This window comes from Ambystoma mexicanum, chromosome 4q (assembly GCF_040938575.1).
Source record: "Ambystoma mexicanum isolate Mex_15411 chromosome 4q, UKY_AmexF1_1, whole genome shotgun sequence".
Lineage (NCBI taxonomy): Eukaryota > Metazoa > Chordata > Amphibia > Caudata > Ambystomatidae > Ambystoma > Ambystoma mexicanum.
Window position 1 is genome coordinate 1,273,312,795 of NC_090928.1, and position 24,301 is coordinate 1,273,337,095.

General features: G+C 49.2%; 1 protein-coding gene across 2 annotated transcripts in view; it reads right to left on the bottom strand.

Moving 5' to 3' along the window:
* Nucleotides 1-24,301, bottom strand: part of LOC138468364 (phosphofurin acidic cluster sorting protein 2-like) — a 1,643,699-nt gene that overhangs the window by 640,688 nt on the left and 978,710 nt on the right. For both annotated transcript variants that reach the window (XM_069608896.1, XM_069608897.1), the window contains exon 10: nt 20,642-20,735. In XM_069608896.1, the coding sequence (XP_069464997.1) occupies nt 20,642-20,735 (94 nt within the window). The remainder of the gene's footprint in view (nt 1-20,641; nt 20,736-24,301) is intronic.

The following is a 24,301-nucleotide window of genomic DNA, read 5'->3' on the forward strand; positions in this document are numbered from 1 at the left end:
GCGCCCTCAAAAGTCTTAGAAGACCGCTCGGACTTCTTCTTTTTCTCACCTGACGGGCTCTTCCCTTCCAGCCAGTTGGCGAGACGCAGATGGCGGTCCTTCATGGTCCGCTCCGACATATTGCCGCACAACGCACAGTCCTTCTCCACGTGCGTCTTGTCCTCATGCAGGCAGTAGAGGCAGAGGGAGTGTTCGTCCTCCTTAAAGACATTCTGAAGCTGGCATCCAGGGCAGACCCTGAACAGCTTTCCGGGCGTCGAGCTTCCCTTCTCCTGGGCCATGATCGAGATGGGCCTGAGAAACTTCTGGAGTCCTCCAAAAGCGTGGCTCGACGAAATCTTCACCCTTGAGGGGCGTAGAAGAATCCGATATGGGTCCCCGTTGATCGGATAAAGAAACGGTGGATCTTGAGGCTCTTTTGACCGAAAAAGAGAACGTTTTCCTAAGAAAAAGCGCGAAAAAACCACTAAAGCTCGAGTGCAATAGCACGAGGATCCCAACACTTGAATGTGTGGTAAAAATCTGAAGCTGGCTGCCAGAGGCGGGGCTTAGGGAGATGGCACTCATTGGCTGTGGTCAGTATGACGCAGAGATCAGTGATTGGTTACTACTACGAAAGACAGATCAGAAACGAAACTGATACTGATTTTTCTTTACCGAGGATTCCCAGCCTGACGACGGGGAATATTCATGAGCATGTGAATCCATGCCAGACCCCATGCTGGAGAACTGTGACCATTGACCTCTCAGGAGCCAAATGAAGGTATCTCATGCGCAGCCTGGCACCAGAAAAATACAGGCAGCCATGAGCGGAGGAAGGAAGCCCCTGGTAAGGTGGCGTGGTTCCGAAACAATTCTACCATCTGTGTTATGCTGTTGGCTCCCTCCTCAGGAGGGAAAGCCTTCCCAACCCTAGTGTCTAAGCCTGCTCCGATGAACTGGAGCCTTTGGACTGGTGTAACTTCTTCAAGTTCAGGGAGAAGTCCAGCTTGTGCAGTAGTAGACAGGTGTCCTCCAAATGGGACAAGACCTGTCCTGTTGACTCCCTCGGATCAGCCAGTTGTCCAGGTATGGAAACACAACGACCCCAGATCTCCTGAGGTGAGCCGCGACTACCACAGGTGAGCACCATTGGCGCGGAGGTCAACCCAAAGGGAAGCACCTTGAACTAATAGTGCTTGTCCTCTATGAAGAACCTCAGGAACTTCATGTGCTTTTGGTGTATTGGCAAATGGAAGTAAGTGTCCTGCAGATCTATTGACACCAGCCAGTCCCGAAGTTCGAGAGCGTGGAGAATTTCTCTCAGCGTCACCATCCTGAATTTGTCCTTCCTCAGGATCTTGTTCAAGGCCCCGAGGTCCAGAATGGAAAGCAAACCACCTCTCTTCTTGGGTACTAAGAAATAACGGGAAAACCAACCCGACCCACTCTGCTCGGGAGGTACCGCTTCCATGGTACCCTTCAACAACAGGGCTCCAAGTTGGATTGGAGGAGGTGGAGGTGTGTCTGGAGGTTATGTTAAAAAGTGCAGACAATAACCCCACCACATGAGCTGAAGAGCCCAGGCATCAGAGTTAATCTCCTGTCACTGGGACCAATGCCCTGCTAAACGTCCACCAACCGGTAAGTTGTGGGAGGGGAACTCAAAGTGGCTTAGAGGGCGGAGCCACCCGAGCCACTGTTTGCTGGTCTCTAGAAGCCCCTCTGCCCCTTCCGGGGTGCGAGAAATGCCTCTGCCCTTGCCTCGTCTGTGGGAGCTGAGCCTTTCTGCTGTAAGGCACATAGCACCTAGAGCCTCTGCTGGCACGTTTGCGCAGCTAAGCCCAGCGAATTTGCGGCTAATTTTGACTCTTTAAACTTTTCCAAAGAGTCGTCAGCCTTCTGGCCGAAAAAAGGAATTCTCGCTCGAAAGCATGTTCAGAATCCTATTCTGAAATTGGGAAAGAAGTCAGAAGTTTTAAGGTACGCTTGTCTCCTCAAGACTACTGCCGATCCCATAGAACGGCCCACGCTGCCGGCTACGTCCAGGCCCGTTTGCAGCAACTGCCTGGCCACCTCCTTCTTATCTTCCGCCTGATGTAAAAATCGATCCTGTATTGCCCCTTTGGGGATGTACTGAGCTGCCTGCAATAAGCCATAAGCCAAAACAAGTATTTTGCGAAACTGCAGGATACATTGGCGTCTTTTAATGCAATGCTGCCAGAAGTAAAAGCCTTCTTGGCCATTGCGTCCAATGTTTTGCCTTCTCAATCTGGGGCAGATTGGAATTGCAGGCCGCACGTATGGTGTATATTGTGGCTGCCTGAACCACAAGCCCTTCCGGGTGAAGGGTGAGAAGCCAAGAATGATGGATCTCCTCTTGCCGGCCTGTACTTCCATTCCCCCGGTGAGCTCCACCTTAACGGGGAACAGGGATGCTGCCACAAGGAGGCTAGGGGATCAGCAATTGCCGGATTGAGTGGAATGTTGTGTTCAGTTATAGGACCCTCATAGTCCATCCGGTCATAGCCTAGAGTAGACGTCGACGCTGACTGAAGACCTAGGGTATCTACCACCATTTCCACTAGAGCTCTGAACTTAGCATGAGCTTAGGGCTGGCTCTGTTGGAGACCTGTCTAGGCCGCTGGCATCTGTAGCCCTTGGGGCAGAGTCAACAGGTCCGCCTGGTCGTCCAAATAATTGACATCTCCTGCCCCAAGATATATAGGGTCTACTTTAATGGATTCGAAGAAACCCGACCTGGAGAGGGGGATAAAGGACCTGTCAGCGGCAATCAGCGCTGACGGTGCATCCTTCGGTGCTGACGAACTGTCTACAGCCGTTGATTGGGGCTTGGGTAGCACTGTGGCATCGGGAACGTTAGTATCTCGAAGACCTCTGCAGGCCCGGGCATTGTGTGCTTGTGTGCCTTTTCTGGCATCGAGCCCGAAGGCTTCTCCGACGTCGATGGTTTGGCACGCGAGGGGTTGGGAGTACCGAGCACCGCTTCTGCTGTCGAGGCTTGCTGTTTGGGGGGGCGGTGGACCTGCAGCAGCATGTGTTTTAAACATAGCTAACATTTCGCTTTTAAAATGTTCCCACTACTGATGAGTGGTCGGCACAGCCGATGGCTTACCCTTTTCCGACAACGAGGTTGAATTGTGTTGACGACAGTGGCGGTTCTTCTTCTTGTGCAGAGACGAGGAAGAGTGACTCCTCGAGTGTGACCGCTTCTTGGCCTTCCATCAATGCTGGTGTTTTTTCGGGGGTGGGCCCTTCTGTCTCGGCCTCGGAAGACTGGACAATCGACCACGCCGGGGATTTCGGTGATGGTCGGCCCAAAGCAGGTTTTATGGCCTGCTTGTGCAAGAACTTCAGGTGCATTTTGGCACACAACGCACATCCCTCTGTGTCGTGATCCTTCCCCAGACAAATGTTGTGGGGGTGGGTTACCGACATTTTGGAATGGCAGTAGGCACACTTTTCGAAACGGACATCACGGTCAAGGTTTTTTGAAAAAAATGGTCAGAATTTGACAAAGACAGAGTCGAAGACTCGGGTTGTGTTCCTCAGAGTAGCGTGTCAAGCGCCACAGAAAAAAGGAACTGAATATGGGGAGTAGTGACATGATATATATATATATATATATATGTATACATATATATATATATATATATACATACACACACACACACACACACACACACACACACACACAACGCCTGACGTCACATCTGAAGCCTACAATCGAGCACAGATCAAGATGGATCGACGGCCAAGGTCCACTACGACCCCTGTTGAAAGGTTTTAGAGCAGCAGAGCTGGATGAGGATATCTATCAGATGAGAAATCTGCAGGAGAATAGAAATCCATTCAAGTGACAGTCTAGCCACATAATAACACTTATCAAACTTAATTTAACATAGATGGCCAGAAAAAACACCATGCCATAGTAAAAAATAAACTACACTTGTTGAATGCATATACTGCATATAGCCTGCATGAACGAGGTTCCTTACCTTGGTTTTGCCCTGGACCAATGGCACCTTCAAGCCCCATCCTCTCCCTGCCCCTACACATACACACATTCATATATACATTTTCACAAGCAGCCCTGCACCCATGCAGCTTCTCTCAATCATTCACAGGGCACCCACAGAACACGTACACATGCAGACACAAATTCATCTACATATTCACACAAGCAGCCCTGCACCCATGCAGCTTCTCTCAATCATTCACAGGGCACCCACAGAACACGTACACATGCAGACACAAATTCATCTACATATTCACACAAGCAGCCCTGCACCCATGCAGCTTCTCCTAATCATTCACACGGCCCCCACCAGATCACTTACTCATGCAGGCACAAATTCATCTACATATTCACACAAGCAGCCCTGCACCCATACAGCTTCTCTCAATCATTCACAGGGCACCCACAGAACACGCACACATGCAGATACACTCTGTTACGTTCAGGCAGGCACGCCTTAAAAATAGAATCTCGCTCTCTCAAGCGCGTGCGTGCATGCGCATGCACATTGTAAGGAAGGAATGGTTTCACAGACACAAATGAGGCACAGTTCAATTGTGTTTATTTGGCAAAGATGGGAGGGGGGGGGGGGGGTAGAACACCTATCTACCCCTATGTCTAAGATGGGAGCAAGCTCGACAACCAAATAATAAATAAAGCAGTCCTAGTTGTGTCTTGTCAAAATCAAAATGGCCTATACCAAACAACACCTATTGACAATCCTTACGCTATTTGTGTGTGGGAAAAAGGTGTATACAAAAGAAAACGGTGTTCAAGAAAGTGTATCAGGATGACTGAACAGTGGGGTTCTCTTCCCCAAGTTTTCAGCACGGGACAAGGGGCACACTCAGGCTTTGGAACACACTCTGGCTTCTTCAGCTTCAGGATGCAGTTCAGATCATAAGCCAGGGCCTTATGTGGGGGGAGACCCCCAAAGGCCCCATACTTGCATTATATACCAATACCCCCACCCACATATATATGGGGTGTAAAGGGGGTTAAATAAAAAAAATTCGCCATTTTCAGAGTTCGCAGTGATGGGGACGCAGTAATGGTATAATTCCCCTTACGCGCCAGTCTTTTTCCAAAACAAAGTCTCTCATTCGCAGAATGCCTAGCCACACACAAAACAAAGATTCCTTCTCTTTAGGATCAGAAAGTTCTCCAGACTCCGGTTCACAGTTCATACTGGGTCTACCTCGATCGGGCTCGGACCCCTTTGTAAACACAAAGTCTCAATAGGTATCCTTCGGTCAGGCTCGGACCCTTTAAAAACAATGTTCGTTTATAGGTCTCTCTCAGTCGGGCTCGGACCTTTCACAAGGGATTTAAAAGTTCCTGTAAGCCTCCCTCGGGCTCAGACCTATTTCAACAAGAAACACTTGATTCCACGTAGGCCTCCCTTAGACCTCGTAATCACAACACTGGTAGGTGTTTCCTGTTGTATTGTGCCGGTCTCTGGTGATGTAGCTGGTGATGTCATGTGGAATGTTTGTGTGTGGATGATAGAATATTCTTGGTGAGTGTTCTATTCAGTGACAGTTACTGCTGGCTGGCCCTGGGTGATGGGAGCCAGTGTCTGTCCACTATCTATGTCCTTAATGTCTTCATGTGGAACTGTAACTGTTAAGCTGGAATAAACTTACATGAAGTTAATCTTAAAAAGCTTGGAACTTGCTTTCTAACATTTCCTTTCCCTAAACTGCCAATCCCTTCAATTCACAGTTTCTCACAGTCTTAAAGGTTCGTCTAATCTTTCGATTGGGAACATTCACTATGCCGGACCACTCTGTTACTCTGTAGCATCTGTCCACAGTTCACAAATTATAGGCAAAGTGCAGATGTCTTCAGAGTTGTATTTTCACTACATGTCCCATAATGCACCTTTCCTTATGATTAAATAGTGGATTTCATGCTCACAAGAAAAGTTCATATATTTCGGACAAGTTCCTGCTTCAACCTCACATGCGTGCCACGTTTCCCCTCACTCAAACTCATCGGCCACACGCTGCTGTCGGGAAAAGACTTGCTGTTTTCAGGTCTGAGGTCAGGGTCTCACCACCTGCCCCTCTGTCTCCCTGGGGATCAACATCCACCCAGGGAAAGCAGCATTGGCCTGCTCCAAGCAGCTCCCCTTGCTTTTTAGCTCTCTCTCCAGGCTGCAAGCCTCCAGCCACACCGTGTCAGTGTTCTGGCATCTCACTTGTCCTTGGACCAACTAGCAAGTAGGGCTGGTATTGAGAAGGGATCCCCTGCTTGACTCAGCCACGCAGTCTCCCTTCAGTTCTCCCAACTGCTGCTCCCTGTTCTGCCAGGAACTCCACCTTTTATATAACTGGGTTTCTTTAACAGCTGCAGGTGTGAGTTCTGGGCTGGGTCTGCCTGTCCTTGCCTGACTATTAGTGGAACAGTCCAGTATTAACAATGGATAGTCTGTCTTCTGTCTCTCAGTGTGTAATCTTTATTCTTCTTAGTCGCCTCCTCTTCTTCTTAGTGATTTTTCGAAATTGGGGAGGTGGAGTTGTGATGAAAAAATTGTCCTTTAAGGGCAGAATAGTTGTGAATGCGATTGAGCACTTGACCCTGCTTGGTCTCAGTGGGGCAGGGTCACTGCATATTACTAGAGGTATTCTTTCTAGTAGTAGTACATGGGTAAATCAGTGGGGTAAGGTAATTATGGGAGATGTAGTTTCCTGTTGTGACGGTAGATAGCTCGTTTACAGACACGTCAGAAAAGGAGGAATGTATTAAATGTCCTCTGGGTTTAGAAGAGGAGGGGACTAGGTTACTTTTAAGGGTCAAAAGATGGTTTAATTTCCAATGGTGTTTTCACTTTCCCTTTTCTAAGTTAAAGAGTTGGGGTGCGACAGGATTCTGCTGACAATATCCTCCAAAGACAAAGGGGATATCGGGTAGGGGCGTGTCAGAAAAAAGGGGGGAATACAGCATCTCACCTGAGGGCATTCCTCCAACAGTCCCCAAGGATCCCTCGTCCAGGTGATCCTCCCACACTGGTCTATCCCCAGGGTCTGGTTACAAAGGTTCCAAAGGTGATGGCCTTGAAACACTTGTGTATAGGGGCGTTATAAATGCCATATATCATATCACATCATGGCCATGCCTTGGCCACCTGAACAAAGAATCCCTGGTGTCTATAAACCTCAGGTTTCTCACAACACGCACACACATGCTTAAAAAAACGCATATAAACGCATATACATTTCCTCTTTTCCATTTTAAAAACATACCTGGGCCGTAGTCGTGATCTTCTCTTCAGCAGGGCCTTCCTGGTCCTTGTTAGGGAGAATTCTCTGTTTAGGCTGAATTTCCTAACCTAGTGAGTCCCCCAGCAGCTTTGCTGGATTTTTGGGGTTTATTTTTTTTCTCCTGCCAAGAGTGAGACTCTTTTACCCTCACTCTTAGACATGATTTGAGTGTGTTCCTTTGACTCTAGATGTGTTTAATGGGCTATGGGGTCTTTTACTCCATACGGCTTCATGTGTTTTTGTGATGTGTGTTACACAGCACCCTCAGTGCAGTAACACAGGGGTGTCATAGTGACCCCCCAGTATAGACTCCATACCCTTGGACTGACTACTGTCTCCCAGGGCATGTAAAGTCACCATTGACTTTACTAGTCTTAAATTCTGAACAGAACCAGTACAAACCATCATATTGTGGACGTACTGGCTGGGGCAATTCGATTGCCCCGGGGTCTGTTAGTCGAGGGGGCACGTCTCCGTCCCCCCTGATCGAGTTTTGGCTGGTGGCAGTGGATACTACTTTTTATATTCAACCGCAAATATTTCTCTATGGGATTTTCCCATTGTTCGAGGCTACTATCTTTATTTATTTAATTACGATAGCCTCGAACATACCGCCGGTTTATTTAATTATTATTAATTCTCCGGTTGGTATTTTTTGCCAAAACTCGGTTCTAAAATGGCGTTTGTGTTCTCTTCTGTGACTCCAACCCAAGTCGAGCCCTTTGTTCCACTTTTTGGCGGGCTTCTTCACAGAGGCCCTCCAAAGTGGTGCCACTCTGTCTGGGGTACTTAGGAGGGGTGGAGGGGGATTTAGGCACCCTGGACTGAGTTGCCTAGGCAACTCAAGTCGCACTCCGTCCTGATTGGCCCAAGTGGTGAGCCGGCCGGCTCACCACTTAGCATGTTTGAGTGACAGCTAGGCTGAGTGAATCGGGTTTTCTGCATAAAAGCAGGGCTTTGGGGACTGGAACTTCAGAAGTCGCCACAGGACCTAAGAATCCGACGAGGGAGAAGCTGAGCCGACCTGCCACGACGACACCACCGGTGGAGCCCTGCTGGACCGTCTCACCACTTTTCCCAACGACAGAGGAGATCTCCCGCCGGAGAGTCTTCTTCCTTTGACTGGTGGGGATAACCAGTTTCACCGTCTTTTCGCCTTCCCGACGCATCTCGTGGCCGCCTTGCCTGTGCCAAGCACCCCGGCAACCGGAACATCACGTTTTACCACGAGCGCCAAATAAAGGGTAATACCTTTAACCGGAAAACTCTGCGGCTGGTTTCTTCCCTGGCAGTGCAACGACCTTCAGCTTTCCTCCAAGTCGAGATCTTCTCTTCCCCTGGACGACGCCGAGACTTGCACCCGCTGCCAGGAACAACTGCCACCGCTGGAGGATCCTTCACACTTTAGGTACCGTGTTCCACCTGGCTTCCCTTGCCACCGACTGTACGGGGTAGATTTAGCCCCCGGCTTTCGAACCTGGGTTATCCTGGGACACCCTGGCTAAACTTTTCTGAGCCTCTCTAAACTCTTTTCGAACTCTCTGCAAGACTTTCAAAGCCTAGTGTAACTGTGTGATCTTGGGCGCATTTGTGCTCTGCTCTCTCTAAGAGTGGGCCCAGCCTATGGACTTTGGCTCATAAGTGACTTTTGCTCTTCTGCCTTGCTAAAAGTGTGTTAAATCTTAGAGTGGTGTATCTTTCCATATTCTGTCTTTTTCCCTCCCTTCTTCATGAACTTATTGGAGTGCCATCTATAGTTAAGCGCTCACCTCTGTCTGGAAATAAGTGGTGTTAACTAAGACTTCTCTGATAAGGAATAAAGGTTGTATATATGATAATAGTAACTGTGTTTAGAGTGTTTTACAATACGAGTGCTGGAGTGTTTCAAACAGTGTGTTTTTAAATAAATAATGATATACTTTGATACCAAAGCTCTGGTCAGTGTTTGCTTGTATTATTGTATCTGAGTGCCTATTGTGTATACTTTGCATACTGCCTAACTCTTCTTGAGGGAATTCTGACTGCTCAGCCACAGCTACCAGGTAAATCTGGGTGGTACAGACTGCTACCAAGTGGGTTTACTGCCAAACACCTGTAGTCCTAAATCTTTGGCAGTGTTCCCAAAGGGAACTGCACAGGTTTCTGCCTAACAGTCCTTACAGGTGTAATCACGTTAGAGGAAGGGGGTCAGGACACGCCCTTCACCCCGCCTATTCTTGAATCAGGCAGGCAGCAGGGTCCACATTCTTAGACCAGCGCCCCTGGCCCGAGACAGACGACAGAGGGAGGGGTGAAGAGGCCTTCAGTATGCTCCATGCGCCAGATTTTTCAGCGCCCCTGAAGCATCCTGAATTGACTGATGTCACCCATTGACTCCCTAACGCCTTTCAAAGAGTTGTATATGAGTGAAGGCGAGAACAAACCGAACGTGAGACTGAGAGCAGGAGCAGACGTTCCCAAACAGAACAGAGATATCAGGGAAACTGGGAGGGACAGGAGGCCTAAAGAGCCTTGTATGCTCCAAGAAACTCATGGCACTAAAAATTAGAAAAGCTTGGACTGTCTTAATGAAAGGAAGAGAATAATAGACATCCCTGAGGGGAGAGCAATAAGACGGGGATCCCCTGGGGACAGAGGAAGCTAACCCCGGGTCAAGAGTCAGAGCGTGGAATGTAACACAGAAAGACTATGATGAACTGAAGGCCAAAGAAGCCTGCAGGCTAAATAAACCACAAGAGAGACCACGCCATGCCATGAATAGGTGAACTATAAATGTCAAGGAAACAAGAATCATACAGGAAGCTTTACTTCGACAGCTCAGCTCATGCAAAGCCCATTAAGAGTGTTCCATGTATTCGACACGAGACAATGAAAAACATAGTATCTTGAATGAGTTTTACAACCTGATAACTATTTAAAAATTGCATGTTAACAAGAACCCTAAAGACTAAGAAGAGAAGTGTGTGAAGCACACATCAGGAGTAAGCATTAGCTTTTGGGCAGCTGACATATTCCTTTTGTCCATCTCCAGTATCCTTATTGTGAACCGTGCACTTGATCCCTGTCAGTCTGGGTTGCACTGTCCACCTTCAGTAACATTCTTATGAACAGTACAACTTATCCCTGTCAGTTTGGGTTGCACTGTCCATCTCCAGTAACATTCTTATTAACAGTACATCTGCTCCCTGTCAGCCTCGGTTGCACTGTCCATCTCCACTAACATTCTTATTAACAGTACAGCTGCTCCCTGTCAGCCTGGGTTGCACTGTCCATCTCCACTAACATTCTTATTAACAGTACAGCTGCTCCCTGTAAGCCTGGGTTGCACTGTCCATCCCCACTAACATTCTTATTAACAGTACAGCTGCTCCCTGTCAGCCTCGGTTGCACTGTCCATCCCCACTAACATTCTTATTAACAGTACAGCTGCTCCCTGTCAGCCTGGGTTGCACTGTCCATCTCCACTAACATTCTTATTAACAGTACAGCTGCTCCCTGTCAGCCTGGGTTGCACTGTCCATCTCCACTAACATTCTTATTAACAGTACAGCTGCTCCGTGTCAGCCCGGGTTGCACTGTCCATCTCCACTAACATTCTTATTAACAGTACAGCTGCTCCCTGTCAGCCCGGGTTGCACTGTCCATCCCCACTAACATTCTTATTAACAGTACAGCTGCTCCCTGTCAGCCCGGGTTGCACTGTCCATCCCCACTAACATTTTTATTAACAGTACAGCTGCTCCCTGTCAGCCTGGGTTGCACTGTCCATCCCCACTAACATTTTTATTAACAGTACAGCTGCTCCCTGTCAGCCTGGGTGTGCGTTGAGAGTCGTGAAGATATAGGAGACCTCCGTCCCCAAGTGCCGCACAGGGAGAATCACTTATCACTCCCTGTGCAACCCTTGAGGCCACAGGTGGAGAAGATCCGAAGCCGGAACTGAAGTACCAGGAACCCCCAGGTAGCTGTAAGGGAAGGCAATGATTACAATCCAAGCAAGCAGGGCACAACGAGTAATCAAACAGAGAACAATCAGGGTCTTACCGGGGACTTGATAGGAAGGACGTTGAACCTGAAAGGGAGGATGGTTCCAGGACTCACTCAGGCAAGGGACCGGATAGGACCAGATGTAATTCGTCAGTCTCCACCTGAAGAATTTTGTACCGGAATAAAGGGTCCCAATAGTCTGATTACAACCACCACTTGGGAGGCGTGACCCACCGTGCAGCGAGGGGATCTGGGAGATCCAAGAGAAGTCCGTTGAGCAGAAAGATGGGTCTGAAGCCAGGAAGAGCCGTCCGTGGAATAACCAAGAGCAAGATCCAGAGGGAGTCCGTGATTCAGTCCGAGGTCAAGAGCCGTGCTGAACAGAGGAGCCGGTGTCGCCGTAGCCAAACGTGATCCGCAGGAAGTCCAAATAACAAGAGCAAGGTTTCAGGAAGCCGGGTAAGTAAATACGAGTAAGTTCGCCGCCAGTCAGGGTCTCCAAGGAAATCAGCTGTGAAGCGTGGAGTACAGGTACTGCCCGGTTTAAATACGTTCACCTCCTGGTCACGTGACGATGATTGGAGTCACGTGACCGTGTACCCGGGGCACATGACCGCATGGACGAGTCACGTGACCGGGCCAACACGGTACGAGGGCTCGAGCGGCTGCCTAATCTCCATGGCAACTGCCAATGGAAAAACGGCCGCAGGCGCGACTGAATAGCGTGCGGCGATTGTTTCGCCAGCGCGCGAGCCACACCGGGTTGCCTGTTTGAGCCCTGGGGGACAGGTGGAGGAGAGTGAGCGCTGGATGACGGGACATGGCCGGAGGTACGTACCGAAGACATGACAGAGCCCCCCCCAAAGGCCCACGACCCCGTGGGCACGAAGGATGCTCCCGGTGAAACCGAGCAACCAGCCGGGGGGCCTGGACATCCGAGGCAGAGACCCAGGAACGTTCCTCCGGACCATAACCCAACCAATCGACCAGGTATTGCAGGCGACCTCTAAGAAAACGGGACCCTAGAATGTTTGAGACCTCGAAAACATCAGGCACCCCCAGGGAAACAGGGGCAGGAGAGGGGCGAAGACGGGTTGAGGAGGGACAGGGCTTGAGGAGGGAGGTATGGAACACAGGATGAACCCGCCAAGAGGAAGGGAGAACCAGGCGATAGGCCACCGGGTTGATGACCCGGGAAACGACATAAGGACCCACGAAACGGGGCAACAGCTTGCGACAACCCTTTAAGTGGAGATGACGGGAGGGCAACCAAACCCGAGAACCAACGGGATACAAGGGTGCCATGGTACGCCTAGCGTCCGAGGAGGCCTTCATGGAAGCCTGCGCCTCCTGCAAATGAACGAGGACCTGGGCATGGAGGGATGTCATATCCCGAATGCAGGCTGCGGCGGCAGGGTTCTCGGAGGGTGAAATGTCAGGGACAGGGAGGAATCGGGGATGCTGACCATACATGGCATAGAACGGAGAGAAGCCCGTGGAAGAGTGTGTAGCGTTGTTGTAGGCAAACTCAGCATAACGGATGTTCTGTAACCAGGTTGTCTGTTGCTGTAGCATCAAACAACGCAGATACTGCTCCATGGACTGGTTTGTTCTTTCCGTCTGACCATCGGTTTCCGGGTGGTAAGCGGAGGAGAACCGTGCATCGACACCTAGCAGAGCGGTCAGGGCACGCCAGAAACGGGAAGTAAACTGAGAACCACGATCGGACACCAGGACAGAAGGAAGGCCGTACAGGCAGAAAACGGAATCAAAGAAAAGTTTGGCCAAGACAGGGGCAGAAGGGATACCATGACAAGGAACGAAACGAGCCATTTTGGTGAAGACATCGACCACTACCCACACGGTGTCATACCCCTGAATCCTGGGTAAATCAGTCACGAAGTCCATGCTCAGGGTGTGCCAGGGCTTTGGCGGCACGGGTAATGGGCGTAATAGTCCCAACGGACGACCCCTACGATGTTTGCCCTGAGCACAGACTGAGCACGAGGTGACGTAACAGCCCACGTCCCGTCTCATGGAGGGCCACCAACACCAGCGTTTTAAGAGATCCAAGGTGCGGGCCTGGCCTGGGTGACCATTGACCGGGCATCATGTGACCACTCCAGGGCTAGGTTTCTGGTGTCAGTGGTAGGGAGGACTAGACGGTCCTGTACATACGGTAGACCGTTATGAAAGGAGGGATCCCATTCTGACAAATGATCGGGGTGTTTTTTTACCCAAGAGCGGATCTCCTCGAGTAGAGGTAGAGGAGGAGTACAAGTACAAATAACATGCCCCCGGGGCAAGAGCGTGTCAGGAAATACAGGTAACGAAACCCCCCCAGGGGAGCGAGACAAAGCGTCTGCCTTACTATGCTCAGAACCAGAGCGATGTTTAATCTGAAAGTCAAAAGCGGCGAAGAACAGGTGCCATCTGACCTGTCTGCTGTTTACGCATTTCAGGGCTGCCAGGTCTTGCAGGTTTCTGTGGTCGGTGTATACCGTGACCTTATGTTTGGCCCCCAACAAGTGATGACGCCAGGTACGAAAGGCGTCCATCACCGCCAGTAGCTCTTTTTCTGTTACGGTATAATGGGTTTCTGCAGGGTTAAACTTACGTGAATGAAAGGCTACAGGATGAAGCCGACCCGTATTGGGACAGGCTTGTGACAGGATAGCCCCCAATGCGAAGGAAGAGGCGTCAGCCTCAACTACGTACGGCTGGTCAGGGTCGGGGTGCTGGAGCACAGGGGCAATGGTGAAGGCGTTCTTCAACGCGTCAAAGGCCTGCTGGTGCATCACCTCCCATTCGAACGGGACAAGAGGACTGGTAAGGGAAGTGAGAGGAGACACAAGAGAAGAAAACCCAGAAATAAAACGCCGATAGAAATTGGCGAAACCCAGGAAGGATTGCAAGGATTTCAGGGTTTTTGGTGTTGGCCATTCGAGGACCGCCCGTACTTTGGCATGATTCATGGCTAGACCACCAGGTGTAATATTGAACCCCAAAAACTCCACGTTAGTTACATGGAACAAGCATTTTTCGGGTTTCACAAACAACGAGTGGTGTAGCAGCCGGGACAACACTTCTCGTACATGTTGGACATGTTCCTTCAATGTGTGAGAATAAATGAGTATGTCATCAAGATACACCACCACAAAAATGTCCAGGATGTCCGAGAAGATGTCATTCATGAAATGTTGAAAGGTGGCCGGGGCGTTGCATAGGCCGAAGGGCATGACTGTATACTCGTAAAGGCCATACCGCGTACAGAAGGCGGTCTTCCACTCGTCTCCCTTTCGGATGCGGACGAGATTATAGGCCCCCCGCAAATCCAACTTGGTATACATGGAGGCATGGGTTAATCGGTCTAGAAGAGGAGAGATGAGTGGAATCGGGTACCGGTTCTTAATAGTGATGGCATTGAGCCGACGGTAATCCACACAGGGGCGAAGGTCGCCCTCTTTTTTGGGCACGAAAAATATGGGGCTAGCTGCAGAAGATCTAGACGGTCGTATGTGACCCAGGTGCAGCGCTTTATCGATGTACTCTTTAAGAGTCAGATCCTCCGACATAGATAAAGAATAGATGCGGCCCGAGGGTACTACAGTCCCGGGAACCAAGTCAATCGGGCAATCATATGGGCGGTGAGGAGGGAGTACTTCGGAGGAGCCCTGATCAAATAGCATGCTGTAATCCCGATAAACCACAGGAATGTGATTGGTGACTAAACCCACTATGTGTGAGGCAGGGGGAATAACATCGCCCAGTATTGATAGTTGGGCAACCGCACCAAGAGCCACTGCTGGGGTGTCAGTCTCTGTGTCTGCAGGTAGACAGAAGTTCTGGCAGAGCTCGGATTCGAAATATATCTGACCTGTTCCCCAATCGATATGCGGATTGTGCTCTCGTAACCATGGTATGCCTATGATGATACCGAACTGGGGCATGGATATCAGATCGAAGTGGAGGGTTTCTCTATGGGTCGATTGGATGGTCAGGACGAGGGGAGCTGTCTGTTGCTTGATGGGACCAGAAACAAGCTCAGTCCCGTCGACTGCTTGAACCGGTTCGGGTCGGTGTTTGTTGATCAAAGGGAGATTCAGTGTCTGGGCTAGGGTGATATCGATATAGTTCCCGGAGGCCCCGGAATCTATGGTGATCTGTACGGGATGAGTGATACCAGGGGCAGGTTGTATGGTAGCTTCTACCTGGATGGGCCTGATTCGACCAAACGACGGAATGTGACTCGGGGAAGGGCATGGAGAACTCGATCCTACCCCCGTATCTAGGATCGAGCTGGACGAAAATCCGGTTTCTTAGTTTTGGGTTTTCGAGGACACTCCTTGACTAAATGCCCCCCCAATCCACAGTAAAAGCAGGCGTTCTCGGCCCTTCTGCGCTCCCTTTCCCTTGAGGTGATGGGACTCCTAACCCCCCCTATTTGCATAGGCTCACTGGTGGGTTCAGAGTAAGACGATGAGACGGCAGAACCGGCAGACTGGGAGAATCCGGCCTCAGCCCTGCGTTCAGAGCGCCGTGCGTCCACCTGGAGTGCCAAATCCACCAGAGCCGGGAACTGAACTGGTAGGGACGGGACCATGGCCAGAGCGTCCTTCATAGGGTTGCTTAGCCCTCTGTAGAATACTACCGATTTTTTGCTTTCGGGCCATGAGGTCTCAGCTGCTAGTTGATTGAATCGTGTGATGTACTCAATGAGGGAGCTCTTACCCTGCGATAAATCCAGTAATTCTAGATCATGGGATTGCGCTTTGTATCTGGTGTCAAACACCCTGGACATTTCTGTTATTAACTGGTCGAAATCATAGAGGGCGGGATGATTGTTTTCTAACAGCGGGTTTGCCCAAGCAGCAGTCGTGCCGGCTAGGTGAGATAGAGTGAATGCCGCCTTGGTGGTGGGGTCAGGAAAAGCAAGGGGTCGACACAGAAAGTGCAATTTACACTGGTTAAGGAAGGTTCTAAACTTCCTCGGGTCCCCATGGAACTTTTCTGGGGCAGCCAAAGGAAAGGGAGAGGGCAAGACCACCGGAACAGGAGCCGAGGGAGCCGGGAGTGGGTGTGCAAAGGGTACAGAAGCTGGAGTGGCGTCACCCAGCTCTGGATCTGCGGGCAGGGGATGCTGGGCACTCTGTAATAGGTCGAGACGCTGATGGACTGCTGCATTAGCAGCCACCATGTCGGCCCGTAGTACCGTAAGTGCTTGGATAACAGCGGCCAGGGGGTCTTCAGCGGCGCCCTCCATATCTCACACGACTAGGCTTCACAGTCTGTTGTGCGTTGAGAGTCGTGAAGATATAGGAGACCTCCGTCCCCAAGTGCCGCACAGGGAGAATCACTTATCACTCCCTGTGCAACCCTTGAGGCCACAGGTGGAGAAGATCCGAAGCCGGAACTGAAGTACCAGGAACCCCCAGGTAGCTGTAAGGGAAGGCAATGATTACAATCCAAGCAAGCAGGGCACAACGAGTAATCAAACAGAGAACAATCAGGGTCTTACCGGGGACTTGATAGGAAGGACGTTGAACCTGAAAGGGAGGATGGTTCCAGGACTCACTCAGGCAAGGGACCGGATAGGACCAGATGTAACTCGTCAGTCTCCACCTGAAGAATTTTGTACCGGAATAAAGGGTCCCAATAGTCTGATTACAACCACCACTTGGGAGGCGTGACCCACCGTGCAGCGAGGGGATCTGGGAGATCCAAGAGAAGTCCGTTGAGCAGAAAGATGGGTCTGAAGCCAGGAAGAGCCGTCCGTGGAATAACCAAGAGCAAGATCCAGAGGGAGTCCGTGATTCAGTCCGAGGTCAAGAGCCGTGCTGAACAGAGGAGCCGGTGTCGCCGTAGCCAAACGTGATCCGCAGGAAGTCCAAATAACAAGAGCAAGGTTTCAGGAAGCCGGGTAAGTAAATACGAGTAAGTTCGCCGCCAGTCAGGGTCTCCAAGGAAATCAGCTGTGAAGCGTGGAGTACAGGTACTGCCCGGTTTAAATACGTTCACCTCCTGGTCACGTGACGATGATTGGAGTCACGTGACCGTGAACCCGGGGCACATGACCGTATGGACGAGTCAAGTGACCGGGCCAACACGGTACGAGGGCTCGAGCGGCTGCCTAATCTCCATGGCAACTGCCAATGGAAAAACGGCCGCAGGCGCGACTGAATAGCGTGCGGCGATTGTTTCGCCAGCGTGCGAGCCACACCGGGTTGCCTGTTTGAGCCCTGGGGGACAGGTGGAGGAGAGTGAGCGCTGGATGACGGGACATGGCCGGAGGTACGTACCGAAGACATGACACTAACATTCTTATTAACAGTACAGCTGCTCCCTGTCAGCCTCGGTTGCACTGTCCATCCCCACTAACATTCTTATTAACAGTACAGCTGCTCCCTGTCAGCCTCGGTTGCACTGTCCATCTCCACTAACATTCTTATTAACAGTACAGCTGCTCCCTGTCAGCCTGGGTTGCACTGTCCATCCCCACTAACATTCTTATTAACAGTACAGTTGCTCCCTGTCAGCCTGGGTTGCACTGTCCATCCCCACTAACATTCTTATTAACAGTACAGCTGCTCCCTGTCAGCCTGGGTTGCACTGTCCATCCCCACTAACATTCTTATTAACAGTACAGCTGCTCCCTGTCAGCCTGGGTTGCACTGTCCATCTCCACTAACATTCTTATTAACAGTACAGCTGCTCCCTGTCAGCCCGGGTTGCACTGTCCATCCCCAGTAACATTCTTATTAACAGTACAGCCGCTCCCTGTCAGCCTGGGTTGCACCGTTCATCTCCACTAACACACTTATTAACAGTACAGCCGCTCCCTGTCAGCCTGGGTTGCACCGTCCATCCCCACTAACATTCTTATTAACAGTAGAGCTGCTCCCTGTCAGCCTGGGTTGCACCTGATACCAGTCAGTGTCAGAAATTGTCCCTGCGATCCTTGTCAGTCTGAGAGTCTTGATTAGCTCTTGATAACTGCAGATTCTGGTGGAACAGAAGGCGTTGTGTTAGTCCTGTTAGACTGCTATAAGACAGGGTGAGCATTGGTTTCACCATTTAAGATACCATGGGTCAACCCCTTTTCTGCGTAACGAAATGAGAATTGGGGGCACTGCATTAGGTCAGAATCTGGTGCGGTGCCTCTGTTACTTCTGTTAAATATCTGTGTACCTTGGCCTGAGCTTCTATCTAGAACCCCATATTACATTGGATTCTCGCAGGGGGCTGCACCTTGGTGTGAGATTCTATTCCAGGATGAGTATTAGTGGCATGACAGCTTTGAATATCTGCTTTCAACTAAGCGGACGGGATACGACTGAGATTGAATAAACAATGGTGAAGCTGTGGTGTAACCCAAGGCCCAGCTATGTGCCTCTTGCCTTTCACTGCCTTTTACCAGAGGATCTGATCTAGTGTGGCAGCCTCTTCCTCACCACGCAACACACTTTCCTTACAATGGAAAGAAACACAACTTCTACCTAGCAGCCTAAACTCAAGGCCACACACCACATAGATTTGATCCTCTTCCTCACCACGCAACACACTTTCCTTACAATGGAAAGAAACACAACTTCTACCTAGCAGCCTAAACTCAAGACCACACACCACATAGATTTGATTCATCAAACTCACAACCTCATCGTGGTGATGAGCACCTGCTAAGAGACTTCTCTCATCACTTCACAGGCACCTCCATCTGTTAATTCAACTAAAGCACCAGTGAGAACCACGGTCCCTAACTTTGCTTATGAAGGCCAAAATGTATGGCTGCACTGCTATAGTTTATTTATTGTGTTTGGCATTTCTCAGAAATGTCCGCGTTGTACATTGCTCTGAATTACTCTTGTGGCTAACACACTGCCAGCACTCATTTCTAAGGCTGCACTCGTCAATCCGTACATTGGGGAAATGCAGCCAGGTTTTTAGGATAACCACAGTGAGGACGTGCGAGAAACATTTGCGCTTAATGATTAAACATAAGTGGAGAATACTGCATACTTCATTCTGAAAGCCAGTGGACCGACAAGCCTAGCTCTCTATCCCCTATACACAAAAGGTGTGCAGTGTTAAGAAAACAGCCGAAGACATGCAATTACTCCTGCCCTTTCAGGTTCATGCTGATAGTCACAAGGATTACCACACCCCACCACATCATCATACACTGAGCAATGAAACAATCTGTGAGCCGTTGTGCTTCCATGGATCCCTACTCAAGCTATAGGCCAGAGAGTAGCGAATCCCTTGACGATAGGCCCCGGTGCCGTCACCACTCCATCAGGCCTCTTGGATCGCGTGATATTGCTATCAGCACCCCGGTGTGTAAATCTGGAAACCTGGGGTGTTAACAGCAATGTATTTTGTTTGAATGAACGGGACGGTAAGGCAAATAATCCATCAAGCAGCAGCGACGCGGAGTGGCAGCAGCGGGGTTCTGTGTGGTAGTCCCATTACATACATTCAGACACCTCTCCCTCACATACATGTAGACACGCATGCACACACCCACACACTCACCTTGCTTCCAGACGTCCCTCCCACTCGTGTGCATGTCATGCAGCAGCTGTCAGTCCCAAAAGGGGTGCGCGCCGAGAGGAGGACAGCGTCGATGGAGCAAGGTAAGTGGGGGGGGGGGGGTTGGACGGGAAGAGTGGAGACCGAGCTTTCGGTGGCTCAGAGGGGGCTTCAGGAAAGACTTAGAAAGACAGAATTCTTTTTCTGTTGCGGTCTGGAAGGCTGGGGATTTGGAGATGGCAGGAGGTGGGAAGCAGCCATCAGGTTGCTTGGAACGTGTCCTGAGACTGTGCACTCAGCCCGCGACCCGAGCAACCTCATTGGTGGCCTCCCCGAGTCCCCGGCCCCGGGTGCTAATCTGGCTTTCACGCCCCTGGACAGCGGCGCTAACCGCCTGCCAGCCCGAGCCATGGTAGGGCCCAGCGAAGCCATGTACGCCGCCCCACACCCCCCGGACCGGGCCGTCAAAGCCATTCACCCCCCAGGGTTAGCCAGGGGGCCAATGGTTTCTTTTTCCTGTTCAGGAGATTTGCGCTGCTTGGTCTCGCAGGTAAACTGGGGGGGGGGGGGGATACGATAGGGGAAAGACAAAGAGCTTCTGCAAAAACAACTTAAAGGTCAGAGAGAACAGGGGAAGACACATGTTCTAATACTTGTAGACGCAGTTTCATTCAAAAGCAATAGTGAAAGACCCATGTGAAGACTGCAGGAAGAGAAGGGAGTGAAGCACCATATCCAAGACGTGAAGGAAAATGCAATAATAGTTAAGCTGTTAATTCATCTGGTGTAAGTAGCAGTGGACCTGAAAGGAAGGAAGAGAAAAAGAAAAGAGGTAACTCACAGGACTGCCTGAGCCTGTGTCCTGCCCGTTCTGGCTGTGCAGACTGCCGATCTCAGTCTGGGAACCAGAGTGCGAGACAACCTCAAAGAAACGCCTGCAAGAGAGAGGAAGAGAGAGACAGGAAGATGGGAAAAGAAAGAAAAAGGAAGTGAGATCACAGTCATATCGGTAAGCCTGCAGCCCACACAAGGACAGCACATGGTATGCAGTAACAGTATAGCATTGCTCCCGAGTAGCCACAACGAGTGCAAAGCTAAACTAACTAAATCAGTCTACTCAGGCAAAGGGTGCAAAGCTAAACACACTAAATCAGTCTACTCGGGCAAAGGGTGCAAAGCTAAACACACTAAATCAGTCTGCTCAGGCAAAGGGTGCAAAGCTAAACACACTACATCAGTCTACTCAGGCAAAGGGTGCAAAGCTAAACACACTAAATCAGTCTACCCAGGCAAAGGGTGCAAAGCTAAACACACTAAATCAGTCTACCCAGGAAAAGGGTGCAAAGCTAAACACACTAAATGAGTCTACTCAGCAAAGGGTGCAAAGCTAAACACACCAAATCAGTCTACTCAGGCAAAGGGTGCAAAGCTAAACACACCAAATCAGTCTACTCAGGCAAAGGGTGCAAAGCTAAACACGCCAAATCAGTCTACTCAGGCAAAGGGTGCAAAGCTAAGCACACTAAATCAGTCTACTCAGGCAAAGGGTGCAAAGCTAAACACACTAAATCAGTCTACTCAGGCAAAGGGTGCAATGTTTAACACACTAAATCAGTCTACTCAGGCAAAGGGTGCAAAGCTAAACACACCAAATCAGTCTACTCAGGCAAAGTGTGCAAAGCTAAACACACCTAATCAGTCTACTCAGGCAAAGGGTGCAAAGCTAAACACACTTAATCAGTCTACTCAGGCAAAGGGTGCAAAGCTAAACACACTAAATCAGTCTACTCAGGCAAAGGGTGCAACGCTAAACACACAAAATCAGTCTACTCAGGACAAGGGGCACATCCACGGTTTCCATTTCAGCAACTTTTTCTGCTGTAGCCTTCGGTGACGATCACAAATTATTGTGTAAATTCTGGCCTCAGTCTGTCAACGTTGCAAATCTTGGTATGTTCACTAGTTTTTGCCTTTGGTATATATTCCCACTCTTACCCCTTCTGCATCTGGTATGCATCACACAATCAAACAATGCTCCTATGTAAGGGCACCTCACCCTATGACTGCCTCTACTCTCTGTTGTTGCCTACTTTATAAGCCATTCATGTTAGAAATTACAGACTGTCCTTCAATAAATACAAACAGCCTCTTCCTACACAAGGAGCGGAGAAAGACGATTATAAAAGCTGTTATTCACACTCAAGTCATACAAGGGTCAGGTTTGACCCCAACTCACTCTCAGCAAGCAGCGACATAGTACAGTGGTACGCAGCATTCCAGTAGACTTGGTTTGTGAAACATTCCAAACTCATTAATCGTCTAGGTATATGCCAAACCCAATATTTCAAACCATGGAGGCAAAATGACACCAAAAACACAAGTGGGACACATTCAATCAGAAACCCCTTATAGCTTGCTTTGGGAAGAAGTCACAACATAACTTGACAACTATACAACAGACAGCAACTCTTTAAACATGTTCATTGTAGGAATGTGGTCCTCCAGAGCAGTATCAGGATCCTTTTTTTACCATTTTTGAAATTTGAAAATATGTTGTGGCAGTGACTATTTATTTATGAGTTCTGATTCAAAGCACTAGGGAGTAACAGATAGAAGTGTCCAAAACTTGTGGACACTCCCGTCCCATGCACACCTATTCTACTGAAGAAAACGTCAGTCAAAACTGTTAATGATACCTTTTTTTTTATTGAAAGTTGTATTGGTTTCAAAGGTATACAACAAGTAAAAGTAAAAAGAAACCTTTAACAGGGTTTATGGTCTATCCATCGAATTTTATGCAACGAAAACATTTGCACCAAATGCATTTTTTTTAATGGGGGGGTCGCCCCTCCAACCCCCTGTTTTTTACCCTTTAAAACACCCCCCAAAAAAAGTTAACCGCTTACCCCTCAAAAACATGCCTTAGATGAATTTTTTTTGTTGCAAATGCATTCAATGGATAGACTTTCGATGCACATACTAGATACCCTTTAACAGTATTAAAAAATAGAGTTCCCGCAAACCCCGGTAAAAGAAATGTTACCACTTCAAAAAGAGATAAAAAAGAAAAGAAATCATGATTGCAATCACCAATCCATCCCCCAAATTAACACAAAAACAAAATAATGGGCAGATATATTAAGCAAGTTCTCACTGATAGCAACTAAACCCAAATCATGTAATGTTGTCCCTCTACTGTCGTTAACTTTCAGCCAGGCGTATAGGAGGGTTTAGCATTCAGGCAAATTATTAAATCCACAAATGTGACCATCCCCAAGACCAGGCCGATCTTTTGCCCCATTAGCAGCCAATCCCAACATTCCTCCGTGGATAGGGGTCATAGCCTTTCCAAATGTACTCCCATATGGTGGGATCTAAGCTCCTCTAGGTCCGGGCACTCCATCACAATGTGGAAAAGCGATTCAGCCCGTTTTCTGTTTCCACAGAATCTACAAAAACTATCCTCCACCCCAATCTGATGGCGTTTCAACAGAACCTCACGCATCGGCATGACATTTAAGCGGCATCGTAAAAATAGATGATCCCTATAATAGGCAAAGGGAAATTTACGCAGATACAGAGGCAGATCATTTAGCCCCTTTTTTCTATCCACTATCTAAAGGTCAGAGGGTCAATAGATCTTGCTTTGCTGGTATTAATCCAGTCTAATCTCTGAAGAGACTCCTTGACTTTAAGGGGGTTCACCTTCAGCAAGTCAATGGCTACCTCACAGATGGACAGTGTCCTCGGTTCATGTCATTGCATCACGGGATGTTTTTTCACTGGGTTTTTTACAGCAGAATTTTTTATGGAAAATCTCATCTCATTTTTTTGTTTTGTTGGGGGGGGGTCTCCCCAATTGCCCCATGCACTTAAATTGTGTATATATTGTCGAACACCCACACCCAATTTATATATTTTTATAACCCTCCCAAAAAAAGTACGAGTTTTCCCGCGATGAAAGGACGTCGTACCGTGTCTTCAACATTATTTCAGACCACAGGTTCAGGAATCTCTCATTTGGTCCATCCAATAGTCTCAATGTGGAATAAGGTGCTGGCCCTTCAGATATAATACATTTCCGGCATAAAGAGGTCACCTTCCACCTAACTATGGAAGTCATTGAGGGCAGGCGTAATTCGTGTCGGATGGTAGCTATTGGGAGGGACTTTGGGAGTCTTAGTACGCTGCGCAAAAAGTAGCCTTCCATCAGTGGCCACACCTTTTCGCTAAGATTGAGCAGCGTTTCAGCTCCGTATGTAACAACCTGTATAACCTTTTGCCTATAAAAGGAAAGGACAGGTATCATGGAGTAAGCCCCATAGCGCCTATGGATGGCAATTCCTTGGTAGGTCAGGTTTCTCAGCCAATCCAATTGGGCACTTTCATTTATGTTTTTATGTATCATTGTTTCTACCACTTCTAAGCGGCATTCCTCACCCTTCCAAGTGAAGGACATCCTTTGTTTCCCTTCTAGCAGATGACATGATCAGAAGTTGAG